This window comes from Denticeps clupeoides, chromosome 12 (genome assembly GCF_900700375.1).
Source record: "Denticeps clupeoides chromosome 12, fDenClu1.1, whole genome shotgun sequence".
Lineage (NCBI taxonomy): Eukaryota > Metazoa > Chordata > Actinopteri > Clupeiformes > Denticipitidae > Denticeps > Denticeps clupeoides.
Genome location: NC_041718.1, coordinates 12,872,150 through 12,888,062, shown reverse-complemented (window position 1 = coordinate 12,888,062; position 15,913 = coordinate 12,872,150). Strand labels below are relative to the sequence as shown.

General features: G+C 43.3%; 3 protein-coding genes across 6 annotated transcripts; 2 read left to right on the top strand and 1 right to left on the bottom strand.

The window, feature by feature from the left end:
- The first annotated feature begins 387 nt into the window (after window positions 1–387).
- On the top strand, window positions 388–3,094 carry LOC114801287 (tumor necrosis factor receptor superfamily member 16-like). The gene is made up of 7 exons (XM_028999387.1): window positions 388–608; window positions 1,375–1,494; window positions 1,866–2,000; window positions 2,075–2,147; window positions 2,245–2,330; window positions 2,454–2,579; window positions 2,666–3,094. The coding sequence occupies exons 1-7, from the start codon at window positions 467–469 to the stop codon at window positions 2,794–2,796; spliced, it is 813 nt and encodes a 270-aa protein (XP_028855220.1). The 5' UTR covers window positions 388–466; the 3' UTR covers window positions 2,797–3,094.
- Window positions 3,067–12,703, bottom strand: ccdc50b (coiled-coil domain containing 50b). Of its 4 annotated transcripts, none has more exons than XM_028999382.1 (13): window positions 12,637–12,703; window positions 12,487–12,554; window positions 12,122–12,231; window positions 9,852–9,914; window positions 9,566–9,689; window positions 9,113–9,203; window positions 5,791–5,884; window positions 5,433–5,545; window positions 5,285–5,362; window positions 4,309–4,419; window positions 4,120–4,229; window positions 3,945–4,039; window positions 3,067–3,857 (listed from the first exon to the last, which is right to left on the bottom strand). In XM_028999382.1, exons 3-13 carry the CDS (start codon window positions 12,168–12,170, stop codon window positions 3,712–3,714), a joined length of 1,074 nt encoding a protein of 357 aa, XP_028855215.1. In that variant the 5' UTR covers window positions 12,171–12,231; window positions 12,487–12,554; window positions 12,637–12,703; the 3' UTR covers window positions 3,067–3,711. The 4 variants fall into 4 exon arrangements, with proteins under 4 accessions (XP_028855215.1, XP_028855217.1, XP_028855219.1 ...); XM_028999384.1 differs by having other exon boundaries at window positions 5,442–5,545; XM_028999386.1 differs by lacking the exon at window positions 9,852–9,914 and having other exon boundaries at window positions 12,637–12,698.
- A 1,687-nt stretch (window positions 12,704–14,390) lies between these two features.
- On the top strand, window positions 14,391–15,294 carry uts2b (urotensin 2, beta). Its single transcript, XM_028999288.1, has 4 exons — window positions 14,391–14,496; window positions 14,575–14,700; window positions 15,052–15,095; window positions 15,184–15,294. The coding sequence occupies exons 1-4, from the start codon at window positions 14,391–14,393 to the stop codon at window positions 15,292–15,294; spliced, it is 387 nt and encodes a 128-aa protein (XP_028855121.1).
- Window positions 15,295–15,913: the final 619 nt, after the last annotated feature.

Sequence of the window (15,913 nt, the reverse complement as noted above, 5' to 3'; positions counted from 1 at the left end):
ATAATCAATTTAGTTTTAGTACAGTTGAAACAGTAAATATAAAATATAAATATGATTATACAGCACAGTAATATATAGTAAATAATCAAATGAGTTTTAGTACAATTGAGACTGTACATATAAAATATAGATATTAATACACAGCACAGTAATGTATAGTAAATTTTCAATTGAGTTTTAGTAAATTTGTGAGTTGCTTATGTTAATAAAGTAATCTCCCCATGTAACTAATAGGAAGACCTTGCTGTACAGTGTGCACTGCAGGTTGTGCCCTTTAGTCAGTGAGTGTCATACTGAGATCATACAGAGTAGGTGCCTGTGGGTGGGTGGCTGTGGGTGTGAAGGTGATGACGTCCTGGAATGTACCCTGTGTAGTTTGAGATCACTGTAGATCTGTGACTGACGGACAGATCAGACCATCTTAGACAGGATTCCGGCTCCACTCAGAGGTGGAGACTTGGCTGAGATGTCACTGCCTGGTGGACTTCTGCTGCTGATGCTGCTGGCCTTGGCTCTGGGAAAGCCTCAAGTGAGTAGCCCAGGCTGTCAGTCATGGGTTCTGGGGTCAAGGGATCCAGAGGAATTATGCTGCAAAATATGCAAACCAGGTAAGACTGATCCACTATAATTAATCTGCCTCGTTTTGTCTCTCGTGTTGCTTCTGTGAACCTCCATGAAATGAAACAGAAGGGATGAGATAAAGAAATTAAGAAACACAGAATAAAACACGTGACCCCCTGCCCACATCCTGAACACACTAGACTGTTGCTGATTTGCTTTCCACCATGCCCCCGAAAAGAGCAGTATGAGCAGCAAATGCTGGGGAAGTGCTTTGTGTGAAATGAGTATGTTTAGCCATGCAGACCAAGTGTCATAGTATCTAAAAATATCTTATAACAGTTGCAAGCTTATATAATTTCATGCTTTAGCACTACACACTAAGCATGGGTGTCGCTCCGGGTCAGGTTTTCCTGAGTCTTATAACCTGTATGTTATTATAAATATGCCCTGAATGTGTCCAGTCTTCGTGCCAGCATTGTACCTGTCATTCGGCCTGTTTTCTGCTGTATTTCCCGTCTTGTTCATAAATCATTGTTTTGTTTTGAAGTTTTGCGTTTGTGTCCTCCCTGCCCTGTGCTACTGTGACAATGGGGCGTGTTCACCAGTGTAAGATCAAAGCCATCTGGACAGCATGATCTTAAAATCATCCATAATGAGGAGGTTGCATCATTTAGTGCTGTCAGTGTAGTGCTGTGCTTAGCGCCACTTAGAAAACAGCAGCCTATATCTGATACCACTGCTACTATTAAAACAGCAGAAATGAATTTGAACTATTCTGAACATTTCAGCTACAACTGTGTTGCTTGTGTTTAGGAAATGTACTAGTGAAAGACTGTGGCAAGGATCAACATGCCTTGTGCACCCCATGTGAATCTGGCTCCTACGTGCCCAACAGTAATCCAGCATCTTGTGTAACATGCAGCACATGCAAAGGTACAGTGGTTTGCAGCATGGCACATGCACATGCATACATGTTTACAGATCTGTACACACAAACAGATATTACTGGTTTAAATTTTTTTTTGGCTGCCAAATTTCTTTTTACATGAAAAGTAGAGGTGAAGATTTTCATTTCCGGTAATAATGTTGCCTTGTTGTTAATATTGGTGCAAAGAACTGTAGAACAGGGTTCCAGATACTGCTGAATCAGAATCAGTAACTGAAAACAACCCTTTGGTTAACCGCTAGACCAAAACTGCCCCGTGTAGGATTTTCAGTTAGATAATTTCCTCAAATTATTTAATGCAGACATATTTGAAAATACCTAATTTGCATCTCATCTGTCTGGGCACATCCATCATCAGATCATCAGCAAGTAAAGAGACCTTGTACACCAACCAGTGATGCTGTTTGTGAGTGTATCGCTGGGTTTCAGTGTGGAGACGCCACGTGTTCCTTCTGCCAGCAGAAATGCAGGGTGGGGGAAGAACGGATTAACAGTGAGTACCAGATGTTTGCATCGCCACCTGAACGTGGATTACCTGAGATCATGGCCGCGTCGTTGTGTTGTCAGGAACTTGCCATGACTGTCCCAATGGAACGTTCAGTGACAGGGCCGATCAGAAGTGTGTTCCATGGAGTTCCAGGTGAGTAGTAGATCAAATCTGGAACTGTTCTTTCGCCTCGGCTTGACTGATTGTGGCTGTCTTCATACTGCGGTGCACCTCACCATCCCACCCACAGGTGCCTCGAACCAAATCAAATGGTCATCAAAGGAGGCTCGAGGGTTCATGATATTATCTGTGGTCCAACAGAAAATTCTGCTCAAGGTTAGAAATTGCTGAATTTTTTAAGTTTTTGAGATTACAGCAATATATTAACCAGAAATTGCTGATTTGAATTTTCAACACTGCTGAAACTCTAATATCTGAAATGTGCCGTTTGTTATCCAGTTTTGGTGCCAACTCTTGTGTTCTGCATTTTCGTGATCATCGCATCCATGATGGCAATTGGCGTGAGGCACACACTCAGACAGGGTCGAATCAAGAGGAAAGACGCCCTGCCGAAACCCCCGAACGGTAAACATCCACTTCATTTGGAAAAAAAAAAAAAAAATAATTACTGTCCCCCTCACCGTGCTGTGTGTTCGGCGTTCCCTGCTCAGGCCTCCAGCAGGGAGTGCCGGCGGAGGAGTGCAGCTTCTGCTTCCCGCAGCAGGAGCAGGGTGACAGCAGCAGCAGCAGCAGCTCATCCATCACCTCTGTAGACTCTGAGCAGAGGGTCCTCTTTGTCTGAAAATGTGTGTGAGTCTGATTTTTACATGTATGTGACAATACATTTACATTCCATTATTTAAAAATATATTTTTTTACCATTTTACCTTTTTACTTTCTTAATGATATTGAGTGTCTATTTTAGACTATTGAGTCTTTCATGGGACAAGGATTGTAACATGGGACCCAAAGTCATTCGCTAGATTAATATTATGGTATTTTTAGGGGTATTTTATTCAAATCTATATAGACATTGGTGTACCTGGTGGACACAATGCAAAAAAGAAACCAATGTTTTTGTGCTTTTATTTGTTTTAGGAAGGGGCATTACATTTTTACCATTACTCCATTCGCAATATTTGCTTGTGTGTTATGTGCCATAAGGTTAGGTAAAGAGAAAAAGAGAAATAAGCAGCGCACACAGAGAAAAATGTTAAAGTAAATATTGCATGAAAGGTATGTTGAATTTAAAGCTACTATAAAATGCTGCCAGACATACAACCCGGCCTCAGACCTCATTTTACATGTGCCGTTTAACTTTTTTCTCGTCTTTTACATAAAATTTATGTAAAAGACATTTATTAACACAAAACAAGTACTGTGTACAAATGTGTCAGCAATGAAATTGTGATTGCCATTAGTTTAAGCAGTTGGCTAATATTTTAAACGTGAGTCAACAGAGGAAAATCTCTGAGTGGCTCATTCACACTTTGCATGCCTGGGCCTTATGGCTCAGCTGCTGGGGGTAATCTCTCAAATGAAAAATGTCGTTCACTGTGCTGAAATGCTTGGAAAATAATAAATAAAACCCACAGAGAGCGTGCTAATGCTGTGCGGACAATCATGTTCGTGTTTCAGGTTTTAAACCAAATTTTGCTGCTGTTTGTTCAATGCTGAACTAGCAGAGGAACTGCAGTGAGATCAAGCAGACAGGACATCACTGCTGTTTGCAGGTCTCCCTCTTCTCTTTGTTTCTGGTCTGCCCGGGTTTTCCACCATGCCGTTTGGTCGGGGGGACGAAGGCCGGCTCAGGCAGGTAATCGTAGAAAACCGAATGTGGGGTTCTACTGGCCAGAACAAGCCCTAAAAAAGGTAAGCGACAATTAGGAATAATATACAGAACAAACTCAAAACTTTATATGTATATATTGCAATAGCCAATTTGAGTACCCGAGGTACTGTTGGCCGCCAGCAAACTCTCTCTCTTTCTGGCCTGAAATGTTGGATCCAGCTCCTCTGCTATATTCCGGACAGGCTGCTTCTGTCTGTGTTAAAAAAAAAACACGGATCACCATCGCTTTCAGTGCTTTATTAGTCTGTGTAAGTAGGGGTGTAATGTACTTACGAGTTAAGCTGGCCGTAGGGCGGTAGCTGGCACTCAGGCGGGCTGTCCTCTCCCGGCGAGTGAAGACACTCGGAGTTCAGTCGTTGCCGTGGCATTTGGATGGTCTCAACCTAAAGTGCCGAATCAAATACGATATCCACAAGGGCTTGGCAAACACACAACCAAACAAAAAAGAAACAACCATGTTACCGTTCTGCCCGCAGTTCCGTCCATGTCTCTCGCCGCATGACTCTTCCCCTGACCTTCATGTGACCTTCTGTGGCCTTTCCTCTCATGGCGCTGCATGTAGTGAGCGAGCTCCTAATTACAGATACATTAGATTAACATTTCTACAATAACACTCTATTCATACATTACGATGTATAATCATTATAATTAATTTGCCCAGACCCATTAGCCAAAATATTTTATCATTTTTATCGTCTCGCCTATTTATTTATTGTCCAGAATCATTTCATTGAAAATTATTTTGTATGTTGTGCAATATGATCTGAGCCTTGCAACTTCATCTCTCTGTGTACTACTCTGTGTAAGATCCTCCGCATCTTCCTCTTCTACATCAACTACCTGCCTGTCCTCTCTCACCACATCCATAAACCTCCCACCAGGCCTGCCTGGCAGCTCCATCCTCAGCCTCCTTCTCCCAACATACTCAGTGTCTCTCCGCTGTACAAGCCAAAGCGATCTCACTTCTCTGGGATTGTCTTAAATAGGGCTGTGCACTACGGTATACAATTCCAAGATGTTATTTAGTGGTTTTTAAAATCATAATGGCTTTTTTTGCACCAAAAAACCCTGGTCGTTTCCATGCGTGCTGTCATTACCCAGTTGGCACCACTTGCCTGGTCGGTTCCACGCCTGCGGTGGTCTGGATTGGATTTGTGGCTATCCGATTTGAAATCTATTTGGACGGTGGTTAGGTTTAGGAGTAGGTTTATGTCAAGTCTAGGTTTATGTCGGGTTTAGGCTGTACTATGTGGAATGCATTCTGCTTATTATTTACTGTAGCACCTCTTCAATACAGCCCAGAGTCCAACTGAGAAAGTAATCATATCCAGAAGATTATTACATGGTTATACAACTGTTCAGGATCTTCAGGACTGTGGATTTAACCATTTAGTTGCCCGGACAATCGCTACCTCACTGTACGTCCAAAGTCCCTCACCTCATCCTGGGCGACCTGTGCAGCCTGAAAATCAGCATCAGAGTCCTGGTGCTTTGAGGCGCCCGACGACAGTGTGTTCTGAGAAAAGAGGGCAGTTTATGAGTTGGGACGATCCATTTGTCAGTAGACAATACTCTAGTCCACCCACCATCTCCACCTGCCATCTCTCCTCCTCTTCCCTTTCTTCCTGCTGCAGCCTGCGGGCAAGTTCTGCATCCCTCTGCACCTGCTGCAGAATCCTCAAATGTGAGGATGTCAGACCTGACAAAATCAGGCAAAAATTTGAGACATTTTCCTTATTCATTTTCCTTCCTTATGCAATATTTTTACGTCAACAAAATACATGATTAACATCACACCTTCCCTCACACGGGTTTCAGTTTCGTGGTTATCACACCAGGAAGCAGCAGCACGTGTGGTTTGTGACGCACATGCCATAATTGGGAACGTCTGCGCAATGCGTCACATCATTTTAATTTCGGGTGTGTGAACTGAACAGTTCCTACCTTTGTCAAGAAAAGAATCGTTGAGAAAACCAGCCTCAGCTCTCTTTCGTCTCATTTCCATCTCCTCCTCATCTTGAAGCTGCTTTGCCATTTTCTATAGGAACAAAATTAGTAGGACATTATAAAACTATTTCACAGATGCAATGTCACCAATAAAAAAAAATGAATAACTGATCCTTATTTATTCAATGCAGATCATTAGAGGTCGATTTGAGAGCAAAATGATGTTACGCTACTCTGTGTTAACAGAGCGTAAATTAGAGAAGTGAAAATGCAGCACGGGCAGACGAGTGGGCATTGGAATTTCCACCCGTTCATCACGGTCTTCATTCAGCTCAGCATTTGCAAGCTAATGGAAAACCCAGACCAGCAATGCCTTCACTGAAAAGTGGCTTAATTTCTTCACTGACACCCACTTACAGTGACACATGAAACCAATTTTGATATCCGGCCTAAAACTGCTCTCAGGGTCCCCAGGCTGCAGCACTTTGTTTGAGCAGTACTCGTTTACATTTACAGCATTTATCAGATGCCCTTATCCAGAGCGACTTACAGTCAGTAGTTACAGGGACAGTCCCCCCACCACCAGGTTAAGTGTCTTGCTCAGGGACACAATGGTTGTAAGTGGGATTTGAACCTGGGTCTTCTGCTTCATAGGCGAGTGTGTCTAGGCTACTACCACCACCTACTCCAACACCAGGCAGCTAAATAACGTCTAGCCAGCAGTGATGCAGGAGATGGACTGCAGCCTGTAAGTGTACACCAGTCACTGTAAAGTGTGTTTATAAGGTCGGCTTATCATGTAGGGAGGGCAAAGCATGAACAAGAGCATAAATCTGTCTAATAAAGAAGAAAATGAAGAAAGTACACATAAATATCTAATGTCAGAAATAATGATGTAGTCAAACACATCTTTGCTGTCTTGTACTTGATTCTTTAATTTCAAATAATCAATTAACCCATTAAGGTGGTCAACTTGCATTAATAAACACATCATTCTATTGGAACGCAAGACTAAGTGTATCAGATAATAATAAGCCTCTTCATTTCCATTCATTAACAGATATTCCACTAATTAACAGAAATTTCCAGCTACCATTTTCATTTACAACATGAACAATGTCTGGGCAGGATTTTTCATCATCTCACTGGACAAAACAATAAATTATTACTTTTCTGTCTCTTTGTGATAAGCCCTGTAAATGTTGTAGCTTGCACATCTGCTACTCTTCTCTACTGCTTCTCTCCACAGAGTGGCAGCAGAGATGCACTATGGTCTGAAGGCCAGAACCCGTATTCATCTGGCTTCTCAGGTCATTAGTCAACTCAGTGTGTCAAACGGATGACGCAGTTGTGAACACATACAGGCTGAATGTGTTGAAAGAACACGCGTCCATCAGCGTCTGGCTCTGTGTGTGCTCTAAGACGGTCAAAGCACAGGAAGTAGTTTGGGGTCTGGGCAGTGAATGAAAAGAGCCCTATTGAGGCACAGGAGATGCAGCTCTATAACTTATGCCAACAAACAGGAAAGACCCTCCAGGAAGTTCAAATGAGCTGGACTTGAGATATACATCATTGAATGGGGAGGAGGCTGGACCTGATTTTAGATAAATTGTAAATACAGTCATTTTCCATGGTGTTTCTTCATTAAATACAGCGGTTTGCCAGACACCGCAGCTTCTCGGGCGTTTTGTCTCTCAGGAAAGGCGTTGAAGGCTGCACCTTTGGGATTGTTTACCCTGGGCCTGAAGCCATGGGCCTGCATGGGTAAACTATGCATTGTCTGAGGAAGAAAAGTACAAGAAAAGTCCTTCCTTGTTAGGAACACATTTTGTTGACATTCTCTAAATCAATAACTAATAGTTTTACACGTGCGGCAGCTTGGCATTTCCACTGGAAGAATAGTAGAAATGTGGCTTAATTTCTTTAGCATCTCATTATTCCAGAATCATTCATACTAATTCATATTTTGTCCATAATGATGTAAAGGACTAGTAATGCATTGCACCACAAATCTTGTGTCTCCTTAGCTTCACCCTGGACTCTACAGGGACCCCACTGATAGCACGAGCTGACACAGACATTTACGAGCTGACATTTATTCCTTCCTGATGAACCAGCCAACCTTAGAAGAGCAATCCGAGAGAAGATAAAGTGAATGTCCAGCATTCCATTCCCCCCAAAAAACACAAACTCGAACTAAAATACAAAGACAACATTAGTAGAAAGACTGCGTTTAGGGCGCTGGGTTAACACGGTTCCTGAAAGAGAAGTGAAGGTGAGCAGTGGGCAGCCATGACAGGCATCCGGGGAGCAGTGTGTGGGGACCATACTTTGCTCAGCGGCACCTCAGTGGAACCTTGGCATTTCACCTTATGATTTCGGTGCCGCTTCCTTAACCGCTAGGCCACCACTCTGTTAAAGTAGGTAGCACATAAAAACCTTATTCATCTCAAACCCTAAAACTTAGAGCTGAGGCATGCTGGGAATAAGTGAAGATTGGTCATTACTCAACGTGAAGGAGCCACATCAGCAGCTGCTCGCCAGCCTCCTGTGATCCAGGGAACAAATCTCTGATATTCATTCCCATTCGAAGCTGAAGCACATGAGCTGCTTGAACCAAGTAATTCAGGAGCAGATGGCCTACTGTCGACAGACACTTGCACCCCCCCCCAGAAAAAAACACGGCACGGTTACTTTAAATAACAGCGACACATCCTTTATTCAGCTAATGTTAGCATGTGCTGCCAAACTGCCACTTTTTTCTTTTTTTTGGGGTTGTTGTTGCTTTTGTTCCTCTAAATACCCATGGGGCCGTGTCACTATTTCTTGCCGAGGGCACCGGTGACGCCGAATGTCATTGTCCCCGGCTCTGACACAAGCAAAGCTTTGGCCACACTTTGGCGAGAGTGCATCAGCCTACTCATCACCAAGGCAACGGCGTAGGACTCGCTGTGTAGGCAGTTTGTGTCTTTTAACAAAGCAAAATAAAATAAAAATAAAAAAATCACAATCCACAATCTGAATGGCGAGTTTTCTTCCCAATTTACTTCAACTTTGGAATAAACAAATATGGAATAAAAAAAAAAAAACTATATGAAAATATTTTGCAGAGAGACACAAATAAATCAACAGACACCAGCAGAGAGTTTTCCCCCCTTTCTCTCCTGAAAGATGTTCACCAAAACGCTCAGTGCTCTTCAGCCTGCTAGGAATGGAGCCTGTAGAACAGCCATGCGCTGCCACCGCTGTGTTTTGTTACTGTGCCACAGACCACACACAGGCGCACAAAATGGATACTTTTATTTCCCACTCGACCCACCTCATCCTCTTCCTCCCTCCTCCGAGCTTCATCTGCCCACCTCTGGATCTCCTGCTGAATCATCTGCGCATACTCACAATCCTGCTGTTCTCTACAGTAATAAAAAATCAGTGGGAACAAAAAGTCGGTGTGTCAAAGAGTTTATGAGAAAAAAAGCCACAAATGGATTTTTATAGAATGAAAAACGTTCTGAACCGAGAGCAATATGTGAAAGTGAAGTGATCGTCATTGCGATACATGCAGCACAGCACACGGTGATACAGCGAAATGTGTCCTCTGCTTTGGTGAGCAGTGGGCAGCCATGACAGGCGCCCGGGGGGCAGTGTGTGGGGACGGTGCTTTGCTCAGTGGCAACTTGGCGGATCGGGAATCGAACCGGCAACCTTCTGATTATCGGGCCGCTTCCTATCCGCCAGGTCACTACTGCCCCATGCAGAACTGTCCAGAACTCACTGCAGACGTAGGTCCAGGCTCAAGGTCGTCCTCTGCTCCTCTTCGGTCTGTAGCCGACGAGCAATTCGAACGTCATTCTGGACCACCTGGTTCTTCTGAACGTTGGAGTTGTAGAACTGTTCAACTACACCAAAAATGAGAAATGATGAAAACAATGAGGTGAATAAAGGGGATATTTTTGGTTATTATTCAAGGCTCTGTAATACAGCTTCGCAAAGCCTTGTTTCAGTTCATTTCATGTCAACTGATTCACATTCCTCATGGAAGGAAGACATGTTTTACTTACTCTCTTGCTCCTGCAGGTTATGGGCCAATGCCCCATCCTCTAGCACCGCAAAACACTGGCACACTGAAGAAGATGGACAATCGTGACCCCTGGATGTATAAACATTTATTCTATATCATTGGGTAAATACTGCGCCCAGTGCGACTGATAACATTCCCCGAATAGCTTCATGTCCCATTCCCTTGTCTCTCCTCGCACTGTCCTGCAGCCACCCTACAACGGGGCCCAAGCAGGAAGCCGTGCTGGGCTGCCAAGTGGGTCAGTGAGGCAGTATGGGCTACTGTAAGCGCCTGGGAGCAGAACTGGAGGGGGCGTCATTACTCATTCTGATGGAAAGACTGGGAACTTCTCCAATGCTCCAGGCTCTTTTTTTTTTTTTCGAGGCTTCACATGAAACGTGCGTTTAGAACAGATTACATGCAAAACTTATTATTGCTATTTACATGACCAACAGCTAAGATTTGCATCATGTCATCCCCTAATACCTGTAGTAAATGTTATTTTTGACTTTAAACAACGCAGACACTGTAGCGTCTTTAAAAGTACAGTGCCCCTGCTGGCTGGCTGGCTGAAGTACAAGTTTTTTTTCATCCATTTCACACTGTTACACATCCCACAAAACTCAACATTCTAAATTGTAACTGTATTTCCGCCCACAGCATCTAAGTCAAAGCTCACTTTCCCAAATGCTTTTAACCAAAATGGTTTACCCCAGAAATTAAATATTGTTAACAGGTACAGATGATACAGTGTCCATGCTTTTACAGTCAATTAATGTCATAGTATTGTACATATTCTGCATTATCATGAATGAAAACATGTTGCTGGCCATGTTTCTGTGCATTTATCTTGGGTGCTGAAGCTTATTTGCACTGCTGTCAGCAGCATTAAAATACAGGAGATAATATATATACATGAAACACAATTTAAGTTTACAGTTCTCTCTTGCTCACACAGTCCTGTGCTGTGTGCAGAAAAAACATTGTCAGGGCATGTGTGTAGCAAGCTCTGTAACCTCAGCATGGCACTGCGTCACGCCTTCCTTTTTGCCTATAAATAAAAAGTGAGTGGGGAGCTGAGCTGGAGACTGAAGCCAGGTCTTTAACGAGTAGGTATGAGCTAAACTGGAAACATTGAAGTGGCCAGCAGCGAGAACAGAGTGCCATTTCATGAAGTGCCACCACAATCGCCGCTGCATGAGCTAAAGTGGGATGGGGTGGTCCCGACAGCTTTTTCCACCTATGAGAAACGCAGTAGGAAACATGCATGAAAAAACGAACCGAGGGTGCTCGGAGAAAAGAAAAATGTGCTGAATAACGTGCTGCTGCTTGCCACCTATCGATGGCTACGTTCTTACTTGCTGCTACGATAGGTTCGTCCAGTATACACCATTCAAGCTCTAAACCCGATAAGACTGGTGGAACAAAGCTATTTGACCCACTCAGCTCTGGGCTACGCAGATGGTGTTTTTCACAGTCACACACAGAAAAGGATGACGATGACAATGACAATCGGGGGGGGGGGGGGGGGGGGGGGGGGGGGGGGGGGTTTGCAGACAGTAAACAGAGTGGGAGTGACGGTCACTTTCACCACAAACAGAGTTTGCCTCTTTCCGACTGTTTTCTCGGTTTCGTGGATTATATAGCATATTTTATGCCTGCTAAAGTCTTTATCTGTCTCTCTCCTTCTCTCCCCCTCTTCCACAGTTCTTTGTCTAAATTTGGCTCTAGCAGCACGTAGAGTGGGAGCTGATAAAAATATCCACGATGGCTCTGGAGAGGGAGGGGTACCGACAGAAGGCACTGCAGAACACGAAAAACAGGGTCAAAGCAGAAAACCCAAAGAAGATTTGTCTCAGGCAGCTTTTCTGTTCAAGGAATCAGCACATCATGCAAAGTGGAAGTATCACAGGGGGCTTTTAGCAGTCAAACAAGCCAAGCAAACTTCAGATAAGACTTTTACTTATTCTGAGAGGCCATCCTGCTCACTCCCCTTTCCTGTCAGCTCACATCAACCATCCCCTGGGGAGGGAAAAGCTTCTCTCTTTTTCTCCCAAAACTTGCATAAAGAAAGAGGCTGAAAGGTTTATCAAATAGATTACATTTGATGTCATTCTCAAACTCAGAAGACTATATATACATACACACACACACACACATATATATATATGTATGTGTTACATTATAATAATCATATAAGAAATATGGTAAACGTGCATTTATAATAATATATATATTATATAATAAGTACGTATTCATAATAATCCCCACCATCATAGACGCGTGGAAGGTGCGACTTGTCCACCTCCAACTCCGACATGTCTTCGTCCCTGAGCGCCTCAGAAGAACATCACAGACCAGGACGAGAGACGCTGCGGCTCCTACGGGGAAAAAAAACCCACCGACGTGTGACGTCAGCAAAGTGCGCTCCTTCAGCAGCAACCCCGAACGTTGCCTAAACGTTCGCCGCAACGTTGTTCAGCGTTCACAACGGGCTCTAGCGGTCCACGGCACGCTATTTAAAGCACAGCACACGTTGCAGGTTCTTTTCAGTTCTTTTCCCCCGAAACCGTAAACCGTTTCCCCCGAAAAAATTTAACATTTCAATCGTTTTGCATTCCCCTCGTTCCCCTCACCTCAGCCTCGTCGGCGGATTCTCCGCTTCTGCAGCTCGGTGCAGGGACTGAGTTCGTACGGCAGCCCTCTGTGGACAAAAGAAATTAGACGCAGAAAAACAACCAAAAAATGATATAGTTTTAATTATAATACTAATCAAATTTGCCTACGTTACGTTAAATCTGGCACTGTATTTTACATTCTGTAGTGCATTCTGTAGTGTCAAAACAAGGACTGCCTTAATAAGCCTACGTATTAAAGGCTGTATTTGCATATCAACTGATCATATAATTGCGCAAGAAGTAGGTCGTGTATGAAAAATTCCCTTCAGTTTATATCCGTCTCTCCGTCAATCAACCAATCAATGAGTTTTATTATCGTTCAGCTCACTTTTGTTCACACACACGTTATTAAAATGATTCATGCTTGATTTTTATATAAATATAATCATGAAAAAAAATGAAAACTTATATTGAAAACCTATTATTGCTAACTAGCTATGCATAAAATGTGATAATACTTCTGTCAGCAGTGCAAGATACTTATACTCTTTACTGATATTTTTACATCAAACAGACATATTTAAGTTGATATTTATATCACAGAGCAGTTAAAAAAGAAGCCATTTTCATCCTTGCCAACAGGATGCTGTGTGTGACGTCATAGAGCCAGTCAAACGGCGTAGAGCAGTTTTGAGGCAGGAATTCTACTGAATCAGTGGCTCGCTCCTACAATCAATCATCCAGATTCATATCTGAGAATTCCTTTCTGAGAAACAAACAAACAAAAAAAATCCTAATTAACATATGTATACTTGGATTGTTGTGTTTGTCTAATTGTTGCAACTCGCATGTGTCCGTTGAGCAGAGATGAAGCGAAAGGTGGGTGGAACAGCACCATCTGCTGGGATATTTGATTTACTGCAATCTCTCATCAATGCCAAGCAGGTTTGTGCCTGACCGGGAGAGGTTGAAAGATTAAAACCCGACGGGATCTGTCCCCAGTTTATGCTGTTCAGCAGAATTGAGTTCTGGTTCATGTTTATTTTATTAAATAGCAACTGAACTCTGAAGGTAAGAGTAATTCATTTTCAACAGTGAACATGAAATGATTGCTATTGCCGCAGTGGTGGCCTAGCCAAGAAGGCGGCCCCGTAAGGTTATGGTTCGAATCCCGGTCCGCCAAGGTGCCAACGAGGTGCCACTGAGCAAGCACACTGCTCCCCACTGCACAGTCCCCACACAGCGCCTGTCATGGCTGTCCACTGCTTCGTTGTGTCACCGTGCACTGTACTGTGCATCACAATGACATCGATTCACTTTCACTTTTCACTTTTATTGTCATGTAAAATATGTAGAACAGAGCTCATATCATGCTTGTGTCATTTCTGCCTTTCTTTCTCATCCCTGTTTTGATTGTGATGGTCAGTAGGGTGGTATACAGCGCCTGCGCCCCGCAAGCGAGATTATGCATAAAACTCAGACAGCTCTTAAACAAAATGAATTAAATGGGCAATTTGCCTGGCCAGTCGTGGCCCGGTCTATTGATGAAAAGTGTCCCTCTCGCACCTGAGTTTTGTAGATTTATGAACATGGCTGAATGACATGCCGCGGTGGTAAAAACAGCGCCGGCCGTCCCTGACGCACAGGGGTACGTACGTGTTCCTCTTTTATTGACTTATTCATTCACCCTCTTGTTTAGACACCGTCTGGATTTACAGGCGCTGCAATATGCTAAAGGTTGCATTGTAGATTAGGTTAGGTGGGGTGGCAGATGAGAGAAGATTGGGATGGGAAGGTGCTAGGACATCGTTGGCAACAGACAGGTATAAAAGCCCCACAGGAAGAAGGGCAGGGGCACTCCAGGTTTGGACCTCCTGTCGAGAGATCCCAGAGAATCTTCTTCCGTCGAGCTTTCAGCAGTGATGCTGTGCAAACTGGTCCTCTTCTGCACCCTCCTTTTTGCCACGATGGGGCCTCTGTTGGCGCATCCTGTCACACACTCCTCCGAAATGACTTATGCAGGACCAGGTAAGTCCAACTATTTGTAATTATTCCAACGCACAATTACATTGCATGATATTGCAAAATGTGCATTAATTTTTGTAGTGCTGGTGGAGGAAGACCAGGTGGTCAGTCCAGATGAGCTGGTGCTCTCTGACCATGCATACATGTCTCGGCTGGACACTGGTTTTGGATACCCTTCCGTTCTCAGCAGAGAGATAAACAGAGACGGTAAGACCTGCACTATACATTCCTCACCTTCCTATAATTCGTTTTTGTAGTTAACCATAGACTCCAGCTCCAGATATTGGGATTATTGCAGATGCATAACCATACACATTCCTAACCATCCACCGAAGGGCTTCCACTTCTTGCCAGCTTTCACTTTTACAAGATCAGAGAAATGTGGATTTGCAATATTATTTTACTTAAGATATTTGTTCTTCTGCCGCTAAAATAACATTTTGTGCTGATATAATACTACCCGTCTATGACTTTGTGAAAGGCTGAACCATGTGAACTGAACAGGCTGAATGCCTAGGGGAGCATTTAAGTGCATCAGACTGTCTCACTTTCACACAGATATCAGAACTGCAGGGATTGTCCCTGGCCAAGCTGTCAAGGAGGTATGCATTACTCTGACTTTAATTACAGTAAATCCCACAGCCAGAGAGTCATGGGATCGTGTTAAGATTTTCGTACCCCTTCTCACAGGTCCTGTTGGAGAAGCCCTTGCTGAACCCTTTAAGTCGTTTTCTGGGCCGTAGAAAGCCGTACCAGAAGAGAGGAGGCAACACCGAGTGCTTCTGGAAATACTGTGTCTGAGAACAAAGAATGATGAAAGAAGGCATCACACATGCAGACAGAATACAGGATGTATTCAGCTCATTGTGAAATTTCTCTCTCTCCCTACCAGTCGGCCTAAATGTTTTATGTAATTTAACCAGTTTTAAATGGTTTTCTTGACTCATAAGTAGACCATAGTCCTTCACTGAAACCCAAGTCTGAAGAAAACTGCTATAAACAAATTGAGAAAATACTTTGATTGTGTGAATATATGTCAGACTAGCGTATCTCAGGTGTAAATAGAGTAAATATGACACAGGTATGAAGAAACTTAATGAAATGTGAATAAAGCTTTACCTTTGGAAAAGCTCAACTGTGTGTTTCTCATCCTCTGCGTAAAGCAAAAAGCACACAAGAAACAAAAATATACATAGAACAAAACACATTTCAATACAAACACCGCAAATGTATATAGTGATAAAATGAGTTGTACATCACAAAATAATACAGTGAGCTGGTTGTTGCAACAATATCAGTGTATCACATACATTACGCAAACCCTGGATGTACTGCAGCAGAGAATTAAAAAAATTACCGACCACAAGATGGCAGCACTGTCAAATTTATACTGTAGCATTAGCCTCTAAGCTCAAGCGCT